At 41.2% G+C, this 20,102-nt stretch overlaps 1 protein-coding gene across 19 annotated transcripts in view; it reads left to right on the top strand.

Moving 5' to 3' along the window:
- Positions 1 to 530: 530 nt before the first annotated feature.
- The window catches only part of NRXN1 (neurexin 1), a 699,771-nt gene continuing 680,199 nt past the window's right edge, over positions 531 to 20,102 (top strand). For 8 of the 19 annotated variants that reach the window (XM_051783665.1, XM_051783660.1, XM_051783670.1 and 5 more), the window contains exons 1-2: positions 623 to 755; positions 4,559 to 6,061. In XM_051783665.1, the coding sequence (XP_051639625.1) occupies positions 5,323 to 6,061 (739 nt within the window). In that variant the 5' untranslated portion in view covers positions 623 to 755; positions 4,559 to 5,322. Of the gene's footprint in view, positions 756 to 4,558; positions 6,062 to 20,102 lie in introns of all 19 variants that reach the window. The other 11 variants (XM_051783675.1, XM_051783673.1, XM_051783672.1 and 8 more) reach the window with 2 other exon arrangements.

The raw sequence follows: 20,102 nt of genomic DNA, 5'->3' as shown, positions 1-20,102 counted from the left end.
AAAAAAAACCAAACACAAAACCCCACAAACAAAAAAAACCCAACAAACCCAAACCAAACAATCAAACTAAACAAACCCAAAAAAACCCTCCAACAAACCAAGAACACAACAGAAGAATCAAAAAAAAAACCCGCACGGGGACAAAGAGGAGCTTTGGCCGAGGAGCCGCCAGTTCCCTACGAGCCCTCGCCGCGTTCCACCATCTCCTCCTCCGCCGCTTCGGCCCCGCCGCACCCCCCCAGCCGTCAGACGGCAGCACCGTGCGCGCCCACCGCCCCGGCCCCGCACCCCTCGGCTCTCCCCGGTCCCCGCCGGCCCGGCCCGGCCCCCGGTGCCCCCACCCCGCCCCGCTCCATCCCGCCGCACCCCTCTCTCCCCGCCGTGCCCGCCGCTCCCTCAGCGGGGCCGGGGCCGGGCGGGGCGGGGCGGGCCCGCGGCGCGCGCGGCACCGCCCCCGGCGGGCAGACGGGCGTGGCGGCGTCACGCGGCGGCCCCGCCCCCCGCTCCCGGCGGCCGCCCCCGCCCGCCGCCGCCGCCGCCGCCGCCGCCGCCGCGCACCCGCAGCAGCGCCCGCTCCGTCGGCGAGCGGCACAGGCAGCCCCGGCAGCCGCGCCTGCCCCGGCCCCGGCTCCGGCCCGCGGCCCCCGCGCAGGTAAGGCGCGCCCGGCAGCGCGGGAGGAGCGGCGCCGCGGAGGAGCAGCCGCCCCGCTTCGCCGCGGCGGAGCCGGCGGTGGCGGCGGAGGCGCGAGAGGCTGGTGGGTTTTTTTTTGCGTGCGGCGTTGTGGGAGAGGTGGATGGCGAGGAGAGGAGATGGTGGAGTGGAGGTATAAGTGAAAGGTTGGATGCGGTGATTTATTATCCCTTGCCGAGGCGGGAGGAGGAGGAGGAGGAGGAGGGGAGAGAGGGGTCTGCGAGACTTGGGCGATAAAATCAATCTGCTGCATGTTCTCCCTGGCGTGAGCTGCCGTGGTGAAACGCGAAGCCGGGGCAGCGATGGGAATGAATATCGCAACATTATTGTTATTTATCGGCGGCGGTCTGGAAGAGGCAAGGGGTTTGTGCAGGAAGTGCATTGATAATTTGGGACATTTTCTATTGTGAACCAGAAGAAAGAGGGCACCCGACTTCCTCGATATGTGTTTGAAACTGTTCAGGTTCCTGCTGATGGTGTGCATTTTTGAAAGGGTAGAAATTATATCATAAGCATATTAAAATAAATACAGCTGCAGACTGGGAGGGGAGCAAAATCGATCATTCCAGCCGCTTAGGAAAGAATTTGGTTCTAGAAATTACGTAGAAATGAAAGGAAAAGATTAATGATGCTGTTAAGTCTGCTTTTGAATTAGAGCGCTTCTCCCTTTGGCTGCAGCAAGGTTGTTTTTCAGATCCTTTTATTTCATCCGGTAATTTGTGAACTCTCAGGTCTTCCCCGCACCCAGAGACAATGCTCTGTATTTCATGCAATAAGGCTTCTGCCAAGGATTGTGCATGCCAACCGACCTGGCATTTATTAAGGATTTATTGACCTATGGGTGTCTCTCTCTCTCTTTTTCTAATTTGAAAAGGCTCAGTCGGGGCACCTGTGACTAAATCATAATTTTTGAAGAAAAAAAAATGGTTGTAGAGGGGTGGAGGAAGCATACGAATTCACTGGCGAGGCACTGAATGGAATAGCTACATTTATATTGGTTTGTGTATATTTCTCGCTACATATGTGTGTATACATGGATACGTTGCTGGGAGGAATGCCTGGTACTTAAGAGCCCATTTGAGATATATATATATATATATAGATATATATATGTTAATAAATTGTCCTCTTCTGAGAATGAAAGTGTCCCTCTGCTTTGGAAATGACTAGACAAGACTGTGCTGTTTATTGGCAGTGTGTGAATTATATCGGCAGTAATAAATAAGCAACTGTTTGTTGAATTTTTTTTCTTGGGTCTCTCTCCTTTCTTTTACAGTGTCTTCATCTCTGTCTTTTTCCCGTCCTTTTTTTTTTCCTCCTTTTTTCTTTCTTTCTTTTTTTTTCCCCTCTGTCTCTTTTTCCTTTCTCTTCACCCCTCTTGTCGCTGCTGCTGCTGTGTGTGTGTGTGTGTGTGAGTGAGGGGGAAGGCAGGCGCCGCAGCCAGAGGCAGGCAGCGGGCAGGGATGCTCGCGAGGTGGGATCCCCGCGCGGCGGCTCTCCGCGGACACCTGTAGGGATCGCTCTGGCACGCAGGGCGGCCGCGCTCACACACTCACACACTCACATTCACACGCGCGTCCTTGCCTGGCTCCCCCCACCCTCCCCGCCCCGGCAGACACCACGGGCTCCTCCTGGCACCCTCCTGCTCCTGCGCCCAGGAACGGAGGCGCAAAGCCCTTCCCTGATTCCCCCGCGCGCTCCCGCACAAGGACCGCGCGGACCCCGCGCCCCCTCCCCGCGGCACCTCCCGCATTTCCTCCCCACCCGCCGCTTCCCTAGCCCAGCTCCAGCTACCTGGTAATCCCCGGGAACGCACACACACACACACACACACACACACACACACACACACACACACACGCACACACGCACACACGCCGCGCCCCCTCCCCACGCATCCCCACTCCACAAACCTACATGCAGCCTCCCCTTCCCCCACGCACTCCGGACCCCCTCACACACATCCCCCTCCCTCCATGTCATTTCTCACGCCGCGACCCCCCGGGCACGAACGCCGTGTCTCACACCGCCACCCCGCACCCGGCTCTCCGCACCCCCCACGCACCCTAAATCCGCTCCCTCTCTCCACCTCCTTCCCCTCCGCCGCAGCGGGGCCCCACCGCCGCCCGCAGCTCCCCTCCCCGCCCTCGGTGCAGCCACTCGTGCACATGGTGGCTCCCATTCGTGTCCAGCCCATCGCGCTCAGGCGGCAGCGGCCGCCGCCGCCCCGTCGGGCCGCGCAGGGCGGAGCTGTTCCGGGTGCTGAAGCGGGAGCGGCCGATCGGCGGGTGCCGCAAGCGAGCGGAGCCCCTGCCCGCGGCCCCGCCGCGCCCGGAAAGGAGCTCTGGGGAGCGGAGCTGCGGGGGCTCCCGCCACGGGCCCTCCCGGGCACCGCACTGTGCGGGGGAGCCGCCGGAAAATCCCTCGGCTGGTAGCCGCGGTGCGTGAGGTGGCTACTGCCGGGGGGCAGGGAGGGTGTGGGGAGAACAGCAGGGTCTGCCTGCTGCTGGTGGCACAGCTGGCCTCTGCCCCCGAAGTTTGGGGGTTCTCCCGTCCTCCCTTTTGCTGCTTTTGCCCACCTCGCGTGTGACAAATAATAAAAATAATCGTGTTGACATTTAGAGGAATGAAATTAAATATAAAGAGAGAGTAGGAGGTGACTTAGCAGCTCTGAACGTGTCAGGTGCAGGCAGCTGAGGTGTGTGCCTGTTTTTAAAACATGTTTCTCCCTGGCAGGGTCATCTCTACCTCCTCTCCCCACACACAGAGACACAAACACACACACACACACACACACACACACCAGCCCAGCACAGGGCTTGGCAGCAGCTCTGGACATGCTATTCTGCCTGCCTAAGTGCTGCTGGCAAAGAAATGTAAGGGAGTTGAAGGGGAAGTGGTGGGTGAGGGAGATGCTGGAGATCCTCTCTTCCATCAGGAGAGGTCTGCTAATACACAGCTTCCAGAAAAGATGTAGTGTCTTGGGGGAGAAAAACAGAGAGCAGAGCCTCTCTGCTGAAATGCTTTCAATGTAGAGACCTCTTCAGAGGATGAGAGTGAACTGTGGCATCTATATAATTTTTTAAATGAGGAGTTGTTCTCTTAAATAAGGGCAGCTGAGTAAACATACATAAAATACCGCAACCCATTTCAGAGGACTAACACCTGGGATTAGCTGATTTGCATAGTGAATAATGTCAACATCAGAGCTGGCTTGAATTGGATTTTCCCTGCCATAACAGAGAATATCAACCCTAAAAGGAACCAAGTGGCAGAGAAAAAAATGTGGTTTGAAATTTTCAAAAAGCTTTCTAAGAAACCATTGCAATTCTTCCTCACCCCATGAAAATAAACCAGTAGGTGTGCCAGGTACAGTGGAGGCTGTCAGTTCTTGCTAGGAGCTCAGTCCACTTTATTTTTTTGACCTGTATTGGAAACAACTGGAACTGGGCTTGGCAGCATTGTCTGCATTAATAGGACCCTTGTAGCTTCACAGGTGCTGGTGTTTCCATGAATAAATTACAATAAAATAAATTGCAGAATAAACACCACTTTTTCTGTTTAACATTGTTCTTATAATAGTAAAATATACTACTGAAATATTTGGAAGTTTTGGAAAGGTAAGTAGTTTATGTATAGATTATACCATAAAAATGTAATCTAGTATAAGCATGTATGTTAAGATTTAGGTTTAGCACTGCAAGTTATTATAATTCCTCAGTAGCTCCAAAATTACAGCAGCATTTTTCTAATGTCCAACAGTGACTGAAATGAAAAAATAATCTCAAACATTCAATATTGATCAACTTTATGATTTAACGTGTTACGAGTCATCATTTCTTATTATTCTGTTTCAATTCCTTGCAGATTAGAAACAAAAACAATAGAGGAAAATCACCCCCCTGGATCTTAGCCTTGGCCTTTTGCAAGCAAACAGAAGAAGAGCTGTCAGGCTTTGCATGTCAAGTAGCCACTCGGCTGTTTGACAGCTTCTGGGTTTCAGCCCCATTGGGATTGAGGCAGCTCAGGAAACCACGAGCAATGAGTCCTGTCGTCTGCTGACGCTGCTCTAGCACCATGGCAGACGGTCTGTGATATGACAAGAGGATCCATGCTAGGGAGGCAGCGTTGGGATCAATAATTGGCTTCCTGGGAAACTACAGCTGGTGGAGAGGATGTAAAAAGAGGCGCGCACGTGCCAGGATATTGCTACAGCCTTGCCGAGCTGGTGGATCCACTTGGAGGAGAGTTTTGCCATTGATCTTGGTTTTTCTCCAGGTTTGGTAATGTTGGCTTTGGGGAAAATTTCTGCTGACTCACCCACCCCTGGACACCCTTTGCGGAGCCCAGCCGACCAGTGAAGAGACCAAACGGCGCCTTACCCCCACTGCGGGTCCCCTCCAGCGACCCCTGGCACCATCCCGTGCCCAACCGCATCCCGTGGGGCACCCGCAGCCCCCCGCCCCGGGGAGTCTCCCACAGTGACCCCCGCTCCCGGGGCGGGGGTGAGTGTGCCTGAACCTCCCAGCGCAGCCGGCGCCCAGCAAGATTTTACCCTGTCTGCCACCGGGGCCCCAGTGCTGCCCCCCGCCAGCCCTGCCGCCCCGCTCGCCCGCCCCAGGCCGCGCAGGATGGGGGCGGCGCTGGTGCGGCGTGGGGGCTGCCTGCTGCTCTGGCTGGCCTTACTGCTGGGCTGCTGGGCAGAGCTGGGCAGCGGGCTGGAGTTCCCAGGTGCGGAGGGCCAGTGGACCCGCTTCCCCAAGTGGAACGCCTGCTGCGAGAGTGAGATGAGCTTCAATATGAAGACACGCAGCTCCAGTGGGCTGGTGCTCTACTTTGATGACGAGGGCTTCTGCGACTTTCTGGAGCTCATCCTCACCCAGGGCGGGCGGCTACAGCTCAGCTTCTCCATCTTCTGTGCTGAGCCCGCCACCCTGCTCTCGGACACGGCGGTCAACGACAACCTCTGGCACTCTGTTGTCATCCGCCGCCACTTCAAGAACACAACGCTGATCATTGACCGAGCCGAGACCAAGTGGGTGGAGGTGAAGTCCAAACGGCGGGACATGACTGTCTTTAGCGGGCTCTTCTTAGGGGGGCTCCCGCCGGAGCTGCGGTCGGCAACGCTAAAGCTGACACTCTCCTCTGTCAAGGACCGGGAGCCCTTCAAGGGCTGGATAACAGACGTCCGGGTCAACTACACGCAGGCGTCACCGGTGGAGAGCCAGGAGGTGCGGCTGGATGACGAGCAGAGCCGCCTGTGTGCCAGGGAGGACGTCTGCCTCAACGGGGGCGTCTGCTCGGTGCTCAATGACCAGGCCGTCTGTGACTGCTCCCAAACGGGCTTTCGAGGGAAGGACTGCAGTGAAGGTAAGGTGCCATTTCAGTTCGCCCCACCGCCCCCCTCCCCATCACTCCATGGAGGGGACGGGTAGGAGGCCAGGCCTGCATGAAGTTTCATCTGTACGAGTGGATCTTCTTCCCTCCCCTCCCTTTCCATCATGTTCCTGGTTCCCCTCTTCCCCACCTTCTCCTCCCCGTCTTCCACGTGTCTCTGTGGCCAACCATGGTGCCATCACTCTTCTGTTTTCTGAGAGGCTGGGTGAGAGGAGGAAGAGGAGCAGGATGTTATTTGAATGTCCTCCAGGGATGAGGGGGGGATTTGGGGTTGTTCTGGGCAAAGGGAAGATGGGTCCTGGATACCAGATGTCTCCTGGGTGGGAGGGGGTGGTTGGCATCATACTTGGCTGGAGTTGAAGGAGGGGATGGGCATGCTTATCACAAGCAGCTTGTGGTAATTAGTTTGGGGAGCAGGGAAAGCAGTTCTGGGGATAATTTTACTGAATTAAGTGCAAAGATGACCTGGGTTTGGTTTTGTAGGGTAGAGGAGACCCAGAGTCTACTTTGTATTTGATATTTGCCTCTGCTATGTCATTGAAATAAAATCAGTGATTTATTTGTGAATTCCTGAAATTGTTGCTGGGTAGAGGGGGATTAAACAGAGGATTATGTTTTTACATGGATGTGAATGGTACTGTTTTACAATGTATTTAGCAATTCACCATGCCAGAAGACAGGGAGAATGCAAAAGTGCAAGGGGGAAGTACATACTTCAAGACCACAAAATTACTGAATAGTTTTACTAAGGTAGAGGGAGCTTAGAAAAATAGCAGTTTCCTGAATCCCATCTACAAATAAATCACTGGGTAAAATATGATTCATATTCAGTGCCCATTGTTTTTGGCAAATGGAAGGAATGTGAGCATTTACTTTGCAGATGCATGCAGGACTCTTGGTTTTATTATTTTGTTAGTAAATGTACCATTGCTTGCAGCTCCCTAAGCATAGAAATTACATAGATTGTGTACCTAGAACAGGACGTAAAGGTGTATGAATGAAATAAGAGCAAATGTACCGAGGAAAAATATAATCATCATGTCAAAATTGGAGAGCAAAGACCTAAGTTTAAAATGTAAAAGGCAAATATAAATAAGATATTATCAAGGCCAAATTAAGATCTTCACTGAGTGGCTGCATGACATTTATGGCTGAATAATTTGCCTTTAGCATTTCTATCAGATTTCACTTATTATAAGAAAGAAAACATCATTTGTGACTGTGCTTTATTATGTAACACCTTCTGTCCTTAGTGTCAATATTCAAAACACTACAGTCATTCTGCATCCTTTTACTTTATCAGCTGTTTATCTCTCATCTGCCATTTGTAAAAAATTCAAACCCTATTAATATTTAAAATAATTCTTAATAAGAGCAAATGGTAGTTTCAGAAAATAAGGCATTTGTACTTTCAATTGCACCCATTCCCAGAAACTGTAAAATGTAATGTCTTTTGTAGTAGGTAGATCATCTTACTGGATTTAGTATTTGATGTCAATTTTTAATATATGATTCTACATAATATATAAGTGTATGCACAATATTGAATTGTCTTAGTTGGGCCCAAAAACCAAAAAGAAAATTGTGAGGTGTAGCAGCTTCATTAAAGCAACAATGGTAATTTAAATGCTATTATACCTTTGCATGCCCTTTACACTAAAACATAGTGCATTTATTTGAAGTTATTTTGAAACTATAATATTTATATAAAAACGTTCACATAATTGCATGTAACATAAATCAGATAAATTCTTACCTTTACATAATAATAGGTTCAATATCCATTTTTAGGGAACTTTTTTATGTTTAGATTGAATGTTAGTGAAATACATATTTATATTTATATACATTAAAAATTGTATGGAGCTTTTAAGAAGATGACTCTCAAAATAATGCTTAGAATCCCCCAAAATTAAGGTAAAATTCTGACTTCATTTAAATACTGATGGGTTTACAATTGACCTCAGTGGGATCAAGATTCTCCTCACATGTCCCTTGACCACTAAGAAACCTTATAAAATAATAGCAAGACTTATAATTTTAGCATATTCTCTCAACAAAGGATCATAAAATATTCAGATTCTGATTTCATTTGGAACAGGAGACAACATTTCCCCTGCTAACAGTATAAATGGAACTAGTCCTACAGTTTATATTTGTTGATTGATAAAAGATATAACTGAAATTTCCATTGGTCACGTTTTGATGAAGAGAATAGAAGCTACTTATATATACTACTGAAGATATTATAAATTATTTAATATTCTAAGAAATAGAAAAGGCAAAAGGATAAGTAAAGCCTTTATATCTGCCAAGAAAGAAACCCTGGCTACTGCTTAGTTTTTTGTAGCCAACAGAGAAATTAGGCTGTTGTGCTTTGATCTTTTGTTCCCGGAACATGTAAATTTTCCACAAACCTTGGCAAGAGATTGCCATTGCTAGAGGATCATCTCTGACATCTCATGCAATTATCTGGAGGGGTCTTTTGGGTTTTCACACTTACCCTTGTTTTGCTTTTTGTTTAAAAATGGTTTAGATTTTATCTGAAATTCTAGCCAGGTGTCCTAGTTGGTACCTTTTCTTTAAAGGTGAAAGATGGTCACTAAATTCGATATTCCTTGGATTTATTTTTTTTTCTTGGATTTATTGTGGTTCTGTATCTCTGCAGTCTGGTAAGACACAGAGTCCCACAGTGTAATGAGGAGGACTTTAGGAATCAATATCAACAACAATAAAGAAAACCTTTTCAGAATTTTCTATCCTGACTTGCATATTTGAAAGTTTAGAAATAATAGATTTACAATCAAAATTTCAAGTCTTAGGATGCCATTTTGGATATAAGTTCAGTTATTTTCAGGAGAAAATCTGGTGATGTTTTTTTTCAGATTTTCATCTTTGACAATCTCATTAATGTTTCCTGCAGTAATTTTTTTCTTATAAGAATGAAGTTCCACCAAGTTAGGTTTTTTTCAAAACACATATTAATATAAATTATTTCCAGTAGGCTTAACTGGTTTTGTACCTGTCTAAATCAGGAGTAGCTTCATTTATGCTTTCTGAACTACACCAGTAAGAACAGTGCAAGCTAGGAAAGAACCATTCACTCGTGCCCTTTGTTCAAATAGGATCTAAATTCTCTTCAATGGTAGCTTTGGCATAAATCACAGAAAAAGGACTGGAGTTTTGCCTAAGTGTCAAGGATGTCCAGTCCACAGCAGAGAAAATTATACTCTGTAGCAGTTCTGTTGTCGATGAGCCCATGAGTAAAAATGCTACAGGTGTCCTCTAAAAGAGATGATAAAATCTCTATTTAGTACTGAAGAAGGCAAGGGAATATTATTTCACATAATAATAGTGACTCAATAGAAGGGAAAATAAAATTATAATAAATTTTATTAGGAATAAGACTAGCATTGAAATAAACCCTAATTGCCATATCAGTTTTCTGATAAATTTTTGACACACATTGCAATATATTCAGTGAAAATTATAAGATTTCCTGAAATTACTTAAATTGGTATGGCTTGATTCTATGATAGGGAGAGCTGTTTATTAAAAAGACAGATCTTTAAAGTCAGATTTTTAGTGAATTAAGTCAAGGTCCTAGAAAGTAAGGAGAACACCTTATTCATATCAATGAACCTCCATATTCCTCTTCTGACTTTACTCCTTACACTAAAATTTCAAAACAAAAACCTCCTATTTTGCATATTAAATTAGTAAAATAGTGACCTTCTGACTTTAGACAAAAAGAAAAAGTATAATTTTCATTTCATCCTCATTTATATAAAAACGACCTTGTCTAGTATCCTATCTGAGAAAATAAGCAGATACCTCTAAAAGAAGTAGTAAAATACACATGATTTGATTTGGAGGAATTTTCTCACTGATGCTAAGTTCTTGTCACTCCATGTCCTTCTGCTTTTCTATATCTGTAATTGCTTGAAAAAATTACGCACAGGATCATTTATCTTTTTAAAATATAGCTTGCCTACTTGCCTCAATGCTAGTATGCTATAGAGAGAATTGCTCAGTGAATTCAAAGTATTCCTGTTTTGAACATGTTTTATTTTAACTGTTCTACTGAGTTACTGGTTCATGAGAAAAATGAGGACTGTTCATGCAGCTATTCACTGTAAGAGATACTCTTCCTTGTCAGATATTCAGAAGTTGATGCCAGCTATGGTTTGAACTGTGAAAGTGATTTTTGAGGAAGCGAGTTCCAGATGTCTCTGGCTAGCCAGCATTTAGATTTGTTTGTTTGGGTTCTGATTATATTACATCAGTCTTTATTGTGCATATTTCCTTTTTCATGTTAACTTTTTAAAAAGTCATCCAATATTTATAACTCTTTGAAAAATTTCATATTTTAATCCATTTAATTCTCTTATACCATGAATGAAACATTTAAACTTCTTTTGGCATTAATTATCTATTGCAAGATACATGTTTGAGTGAGGTGCTGTTGAACTCATTGCCTATAGTCAGTCTTATCAGAGTAGTCACCACGGTCTTTATTCTTCTTGAATAGTTAGATAAATTTACTTTGGGGTAATAAATACTGTGAACAAAACTTTCCTTTTGATTTACACTTCAGAATTTTTACCTACACCGTGCATCTCTATTAAACGATCTGTATTCCTTCTGCATGCTGAATTTCTTGTTAGTGCCACTGGGGTGATGTTGATTTAGAAGGAGGGGTAGAAATCCACCAGAGATTGTGCTAAGCTTGTGTTGTATTTAGCAATTATGTAATTAATTTAACAATCATTTTTTTCACTTTATTTAATATTTTTAAATGGTGACTTTGTTGTCAGAGTAGAATCTTGAGTGCAGGTAGTCAAGTGATCCAAAAGTCTTTCAGAACTGTGCTAAACCTGTGCCCTTCACCTTTAGTCGTATGAAAACACAATCCTTATGTCAGTTTAAAGCACAATTTTGCATCATTTTCATAATGCAATTTGATGTATTATTTTGTTTGCAGGATTCAGCATTATAGGATATTGATTTCAATATCTACCTCATGTAAAATCACAGGAATTTAAATACTGTGTCACTGGTAATTAGGAGTTGGCAGTCTGTTTTCTATTATCTTCTAAGGAGGTTTCTTGTTGAGTATTACTAATCCTTTCAAAATCCTGATATTGAAATACTTCCAAAAGACCATGTACACATATAGCCTACATCTTGGTATCCCAGATCAATAATATTTTAATTAACGAGGTTGTTGCTTCCCTTTGTGCCTAGTTGAGGTGCCAGGTCCTTGTAATTTTAAGTCTATATTGTGAATTATAGAAAGCTAATATGCTAGAAGGATTTACATCTAGCACCATAGGACCTTGTCTCAGATTGGTCATATTAATTCAGAACTTCAAAAGAATATTTTAAAATTGTTTATATTTTAATGTTACTACACTTCAAGGCTTACAGGCATTTTTGACCAAATGTACTTGATCTTTTGTCTCAGCTGCAGGTTGAGCTCCCTAGGAGTCTTTTAACAGTAAATGCTAGCCAAGGATTTGTGGGAAAACATTTGGATTCCAGAACATATAATTTTATCCCATCATCATTACCGACCTGATGGATAGGAATGGGGAAGCACCCTGACAATTAAAACCAGTTCCTGATAGAAATAGCTTTATGTAGAGGCTAACATTAACATATGCAGCTTGAAGGGTCTATGCTTCTTTTAATAAACTTATTAAAATAGGTTGATAATTTAAAACAAAAAGGTTCATCCATCTCTCTTGCTGAATTTAGTATGATGTTTTATCTTCCATAAAGCTTGATGTTCCTTTCAGCAAACATGAAACCATACCAGCTTCTGGAAAAATGCTTTGTCCGATCTATTGCTCTGTAGATGAAAGTTGTGTACCTTCATAAACACATGATTTTACAGAATAGTGAACAGCATTTTGAGGTGTTGCATACCTTTTTGTACCTGAGGAGTAAATTGTAAAGACTGAAGTATACTTCTTTCGGGGAATGATTTGGTAGAACATTGCAAAATACCTTTACCTGTGTTATATTGACTAGCAAATAATTGACTAGTGTTAATTGACTAGTAAAGTTAGGCTGTGTTGCCTTTATTTAGTTCTACGCTGACCCAGGATTGTAATTTAATCTTTTGCAGAAGATGTGCACTTTCACTGAATGACAGTTTCTCTTTCTGTACTGGTGATGGTATCTGAGAGTATCACGAGCACTTTACTGGCCTGGATTATATTGTCAATTGTGCAGAACTCAGCCTTGAAGCTCAGATGCTCTTCTACCAAGCTAAAAAGTAGTTGTGTGCAGTGGGTTCATGCTAATGTCTAGCCATTCTCCTGGATCTTGGAGTAGAATTGGTAGAATCAATGAGCACTTCAATGCACAACTTCAGTTCACACCATTTCTCCAGTTTGTTTTCTCCATCTGTGAAGTTAAACCTGTGACACTCCATACATGCTTCTTTTGTACCATTTTTTTCCTGGTCATCAGGTACTTGAAAGATCAGAATTTCTGTTAGGGATCTAGTAGGGGAAGTCAAGACTTGAAGCTCCCTTTACTGTAGTGCAACCACTTTAGTCTACAGAACTGATACTTGTCAGTTGGCTTTGAAGTTGCTGGCATTCCTACTGCCTATCCATAGCTGAGTGTTCAGAATAGTGTGTTTTTTCTTGTCTACAACTTGTCTGCCACTGCTTTCCATTGGTCTGACTAGATATTGGAAATGATGTCAACTTCCAATCACATTTCCTTTGACAATTCAGCTCTTCTTATAGTTGTAACAGTTCTCATCCTTTGCAACATTACACTTGTACAAAAGCCATCCTTATTACTGTAAAAGAATCTAAGGTTTAATGTCTGAGGATAACTGAAGAAGTCTGGTTCCCAGTCAATGATCATATAATTTTTTTAAAAAATTTAATTTTCTTTCTTTTTCAATGAGAAATCTGGGGGTGAAAGTGGGAGGTGGCCTCAGTCATGCCTGGTTTGAGCTTGTAAAGAAATGAGACAGGGGTATGCTGGCATCAAATCTATAAGAACAGGGTTATATGATAAGAATTTAGATTTCTTTAATTCTGTGGAGTGGATTATGAACCTAGAACTATTCAGCTAGGTCCTATTAAGCAGCAAACTTGGTGCCTTTTAGATAGCTGTAAAAAACATGTTCTGTTTTCATTTTTCACTGGAGTCAGTTTGAAGTCCCATTGACTAAAGTTTAGAATTAGGGCAAACCTAATAACCTGCTGATTCTGAACTTATATTCAAGTGGGAATATGAAAACAGAGAGATCTAGGGCAAATTAAATAACCTGCTGATTCTGACTGTAGTATTCTTCTGGGAATATCTATAGAGAAAATACTTTCATAAATTCTGATATTTATTACCATCATCATCTTCATGATTATAATTATTCATTAGTTTAATATGTGCCTTGTGAACCATGATGAAAGAGTAAAGCCATATGACTGTTTTGTTTTATATTTAAGACATTCTCTAATTTGAGGAAAAATCTGTTTAAAAAAAAAAAAAAAGGAGGGTGTATTCACCAGAATCACTTTTAGGAGTTGCTGCCACTACAAACTGTGAAACACAGTGTTTTGCCTATGTAGGTGTTACATACTAACAATGCTATGCAGGTGTGCAAGCTGCAGATTCCTTTTAGACTGTGCCTCATTGCACAAGGTCTTGAAATGAGAAGGTTTGACTTTTTGGTGATTTTGTCTAGAGAAAGGGCTTTGTGTTGCTCAAGGCAGAGAAACTAGATTGATGCTTCTCACAGTGCTGTCTGTTTGTAATTGAGGGAATGCATACAGCCTTTGAGGAGGTCACTGACAGTACACTATGCAATTGAAGATGCATGTCACAGTTCCAAAGTTTCTGAATTACATCTTAATTTCTGATACAGAATGACCTTCATGTTGGTCTTCTTTCTCTTTAGTACTTTTTAGCTTTAACAAAAGATTTTTAAAAGATGACACTTCCGTCAAAGGAGGTATTTCTGTTGGGAAATGACTCCTTGAGAAAGATTGCACGTATATATTATAAATTATAGGTACTTTCTTTTGAAGAAGTATATAGAAAATCACAAACTTAGTTGAGTAGACATGGGGTAAAGTTCTGTATCTCAATAATGCAATTTTCTTTAGAAGCTTATTCTGACTCTTCTTTGTTCCCAAAGGTGACAATAGAAATGTTCACACACACACACACACATCAGCATTTATACAATGGGTGTCTGGGGCACAACCATGATGAATAGCTTTAGGATGAATTACAATCTTGTGATGCAAAGATTATATTAATTATTAACAATAATGTGTGAATTGGGCCCTATTACTAGGAGAAAAAAAAAAGTACTCTTCAACTCTCTTAAGAAAGATGTTATATTTCCCCATTCTAAATCATGCAGGAGTGATAAAAGTGGTATAAAAAAAGTTTGGATTCCACTGATTATTGCTCAGCAACAGGCTTACATTTTACATTTGTAAAATTATTTGTACATTTTACATTTGTAAAATCAGACTCTTAACCTGTAAGGTCCAGGGGCAGAAGTCAGAGAGGCCAGTGAGACACTGCATCTTCCTTCCAGACTACACACACTGCTATGTGTAAGCACAGTAACAGAACTTTTTACCTGCTTTTCTTGCAAATCCGCTGACAACCACATTCATGTTTACATTGAGAGATTTTATCTATTCTCTTATCATTGACTGGATCCCATTTTCTTAAGTGTCATTGGAGTCTTTCTTGCACACTATAAGTACTTACATCATTCAAGTTTGCTACTCAGTCCCATATTACCCATTGTGATACTGTGAGTCATGCTGGTGGATTTTGTAAATCTTAAACCATGAAAGCATGCACAGTGATGCAAGTGAATAAAATTCCCTTCCAATTTGTTCACTATTAAAAAAAAAGAAAAGGAAAACAAACATAAACATATCCATTGCAATATAAGTTAATGGCACCACAGAATTTAGAAGCAAAGATGCCTTCATTGAGTGGTGACTTTCATCTTTTTTTTCTTGCTTGTGTTTAAGCATAGAATTTGTCTCTCCATTTTATTCACATTTGCATTAAAAATAATAAAAAGTAGTGATGCTGTATCTATTGTGATAATGGCATACCTAATTCAAAAAGCACTCCTCTAAGAGCTTAGTAATATTTAGTTCTTTTGATGTTTTACTTTAATATGGGATTATAGCTCCTTGCATAGCCTAAATATATCAAGTGAGCTGAGTACAGGTTTTGATGTTACTCAACTTTGCTCTTCCTTAGTTTCCTCAACAGAAATTTGAAAAATGGCATCTAAATATGTCTTGGAAACTTGTCCTTGCCCAGTCTGAGCTCTCAGTGATTTTCAATCATTATAGAATGAAGAGATACTAAGGACATTGATTAACCAAAGGAATTGGAAGAGGAAAATGTCTTTAGAAAAAATATATATTATTCTGTAAAATATTTTAAAAATATTTCGCTTTGTAGATTTGTCACATTCAGTAGCATCTCTGTCAACTGATGGGCTAAAAAAACTTGTTGCAGTAGTCCTTTCATGTGTATGTAAATCAGAACTGATACCTCTTGAAGTTAATGTGTTAGGCCATTGTAAAATAAGAGTAAGATCAGAATCAGGTTCTCTGGTTAGGAAAAAAAGCCCTTTCAACTGTATTAATATTAAAACACCCCAAAAACTCACGGAATAAACAGACCTAATCTTGCCCGCTACTATGTAACACTACTTTGCAATCTTTATAGAAGTTTCTTTTGTCATTCAGATGCATAGAAACATTTTATCAGCACAAAAATGACTGTGGAGAAGCTTTGCTTGCTTGTTTCTGACACCTGCATGGTAACAATAATTACTCATTCCACTCTTTGGTTTTTCTCTTTTGTAGATGGGGAGTGAGAACTTGCAATGCTGTTTTCCCTTGTAAAATTGTAAATTAATAACTAAAAACAATCATATTTTACCCTCACTTTCACCCTCATAGAGGAGATGACCTATCATCTATTAAAATATTTGCCCTTTGAAAATAGACTGTCAAGTATTTTTGTCATCTATGTGTCATCTATCTTCACACTCCCTTGGTTGTTCTTAGATAACCATTTAGTGCAAAGGTTTTTAAAGTGCAGCTCAGTGTGGCCAGTTTGCAGCTTCTCTAATCAGCCTAAGTCATCAGGGTCAGTCTAACATGTATGAACATCCTGCACTCAACAATTATGCTTTGACAATAGCACTAAGTTTATAAAACAAAGCACGTAGAAGCTGTGAACTGTCAGGACAAAAGATACTGTGCAATTTCAATTTCATCTGTTTCTGGGTATCCATTATGAAATAATGTTTAATTACATGATCATATAGCTCTTTATCCTCAAGCTTACTGCCTCGTTCAGTGCATAGGCTGATAATAAGTTCTTCAATATTTTGTTTTCTCCTTGCTGTTCAGTTCGTAGCCCTGAGCCTTATTTATCGTCCGTATTCAAATCAGCTCTGAAGAGAAATTAGTAATTTTTCCCTGGGCTTTTCTAAGGTTTTCATAGCGACATCTGAGCTGCTATGCAAATATTAAAAATTACACAATGCCCATGTAAGATGACAGATGCTATTAACCCATTCGTAGAGGAGAACTGAGGCAAATGGGACTGCAGGTAAAAAAATTCACTGAGTGCCCATCTGAAGTTTTTCTGATTACTTCACATATAATACCACACACTTTAAGCATCCACTATAACTTCAAAGTACAGCTCTCCCTGCCTTCAGATTAGAGGTTTGAGTGATCAGCACTGCGTGTTCCAGGATATTCAGCACGGCACACTCTCCAAAGGTGCAAATATCCTGAACAACGTTAGGAATGACCACCCAGAAAATGCCTGTCTTTAAAAACCTGACCAAAATCACATGGTATGTTTAGGAGAGAAGGGGATAGAATATATTTCTTCCACACAGCATTCACCTCTCCTTGCTATGAGGTACACCCCATTCCTTTTCAGCAAGGTCTCGTGTACTGCAGGGGCAGGTGCAAAGAAAGCACAAGAGCTTTCTTTGTTACTCGGTCATTACTTATTGCTAAGAATAGTCCTGTGTACCGATGAAGTGAAGGAAGCTCTGGAGACAATTGCATTAAACTGTGTAATTAAAGGCTATATCTTACCCTATATGAATAAAGTAGATGGATCTAAGTTGTGTAAGAAGCCTTATGCCTCAGAGCTGCTATTTTTGCCTTTGCTGCCCAAAGAATATTCTTTCAAGATAGTAAAGTAGTCAGTGCGTATAATTTTTTTTAGATTTTAAAGACTTGATTCCCACGCAGACATCCCAGCCCCAGCCATTGTGCTTTCTGCACTTGAATGAGGAAGCTCCCTTTCCTCAGGGCCCACTCCCAGCAGGGAAGTTGCTGTTGGATTGACACTTTCCCTGGTCCAAAACTGGGTAAGCTGGACCTACCATAGGCTACAGAGACCAAGAAGACCTGCTGAGGCTGAAGTTAACACAGTCTTTCAGGAGCTGACTAGTACAATCCAAGACATCTCCACTAATACTGTACAAACATATTTTTGAGAAAATTTGCAACTTGAACAGATTGTGGTGGGCTTTCAAGGGGTTGACAAAAGGCTCAAACACGAAAGTCAAGTTACTCCTGCCCAAATGTTTTTTATATTTCTGCTTCAAAATAAGGCTGAAGTCGAAAGGAATCAGAATGGAAATTAAAGTTACTTAGGGTTCCCTTGGGAAGATACTACTGCTAACATAAATGTCAGGTTTTCAGTTGAGAATTTTTGTGACTAGATAAAATATGTTTTTTTAAGACTGAAAAAAAGAAATAGAAGACTTGGACAAAATTGTTTCAGTACATTTCAGAACCATTTTTCCAGTGAATTGAGTTTTTAAAATAAAATACAAGCACGGTATTTACACATCTGCTTATCAGTGTTGCCATTAAAGTTCTCTAAAATTATTTCTTAAATTCTTCCTGTAAGAGTCGTATATAAGAAATAGTATAACCACAGTACAATATTCTGTACACAAGACCCAGAAATGCAGTGTTTGTCTTTGATGGGAGCAGCTAATATTTTTAAGACACTTATGTCTTTATAAGAGCTACATTTATTAATGTTCCAGGTCTTTTGAACACACCTTTATTATTGTTCTCCTTATGCAGAGATGGTTACTTTCTCTATGCACAGAACTAGTTTCTCTTTCTTTCCCTGCGTGTTAAAAAAAAAATTATGAAGATAAAAAATATTTATTTTCCCTTTTCCTTTCCATGATTTATATATGTTATACTATGTCCTATTTGCCTAGAAAGAAGACAAATAAGAATCTTTTAGGGCAGGAGGTGACACAGAATAAAGTCATAGTCAAATTCCCAGTGAATTTCTTTATGATCACTTAATTCACAGATGGTCCCAGTGTATTTATTTGGATTATTTGTATGAATAATTTTATCCCCTTGATCCACAGTATAAACTAATGTGTGTACTAGTATGCTGCAGATAACGATACTTATTTTAATAATACAATATGGCTATTTAAAAGCATATGATTATCCTATATGTTACCTCATGGTATTTAATCATCTAGTGACATTTTAAGGAATATTAAATGTTATTACTCTCACTGATTTAAATGGGACTATATGTGTTAGAATGAACAGAAAATTTTTTAAAATAAAAAAAGTGCAGTGATCAAAAGAAGAATTTAAAATTGTGGTTTGACCATAATCAGATACAAGCTAAACTGCAGAATCATAGACAACCAATCGATATTTGTAATTTTTGGAGATAACTATTCGTGGTTTTACATATCATAAATGTCATGCCTAGTATGTAATCTAATTAGATTCATCTTTAGAAATGCCTTTTTTAATGAATAATGATGAATTTAAACTCAGATGTCTGTATGCATATAAATTGTCTTCAAGCTCAATGTATGTGTCATTTACCACCTTTTTATTGCATTTTCTAGAAAAGAATTGTAGTGCTATTTCTTTAGGAAAGCTTAAATTCTGCAGCAAAACAGTACCAGTCAGAAATCCAAGTCCTATGTAACATCCCTAAAGGCTATTTTTTGCTAAGCAATGAAGGGAGTATAATTTAATACAGTCTGATTTTACTGTCATTTAAAATATGTCCCTAGCTCAACAGTACAGCTCTGCAAACTTTTTTTTTTTTAAATATAGAAGATATATACAAACAGTGAAAGAAAAGTTTAATAGACTAATGGGACCATAGGATATCAATAAGAATGTATTGACACTTCGATCACCATTAAATCTACTACCTACACTTACCAGACTTCTCAAAATATTAGTTTCTGTGATTGTTTACAGCATTCATGCATTTCATAAGCAAGCTAAAAATGCTTCTCAATTTAATAAATATATAGAAAACAACTTGTCCTAAATGTAACTTTACAAAGACTCCTTAATTAAAAAAATAAATAAATTATAAATTAAAAGCAATACTTCTGTTATTAACAAGAGGTATTTCTATTTTACAATTGTTAAAGTGTTATCTCTGGTATTTATAACAGTAGGATTGAAAATTAGGTAGTCTTCAGTATTTTTTAAATTGATCCAGATATTATTTTATATTAATTCTGTCTCACATCTACCCCCAACACATGGGAAATTGTGCTGCAGCTTGGTCCTGCCACAAGGGTTTGGGTAAAGAGGAATAATTCTCTAGGGAGGACTTTGCTAAATTCAGATTGTTTGGATAGAGCAGTTCCTCTGGCAATTCTGCCAGTTGATCCAAAGGGGCAAATTGGAGTTTTCTGATAGCAAATATGCAGTAGCATGAGGGGAGCCAAGGTCTTTGCCCTCTCAGCTACAGGAGAAGTGAGCATGTGACTCTTGTATACATCTCTTTGAATTTCTGTCCATATAGCTGTGATTGATTCCTACAACCATTATTTATCAATGTTTGGGCCAGAAAAAAAAAAATATTTCAGTGATTTGAAAAATATTTTCTCTCTATTAAAAGGAGTCTGTTTTCAAAGCTGTATAAGGTAAAACTTGTCTCT

Source organism: Manacus candei, unplaced genomic scaffold (assembly GCF_025592945.1).
Source record: "Manacus candei isolate 608988 ecotype Guabito, Panama unplaced genomic scaffold, ASM2559294v1 h1tg000017l, whole genome shotgun sequence".
Lineage (NCBI taxonomy): Eukaryota > Metazoa > Chordata > Aves > Passeriformes > Pipridae > Manacus > Manacus candei.
Note: the sequence above shows the minus strand (reverse complement) of the source record. Positions and strands in the feature narration are given on the sequence as shown.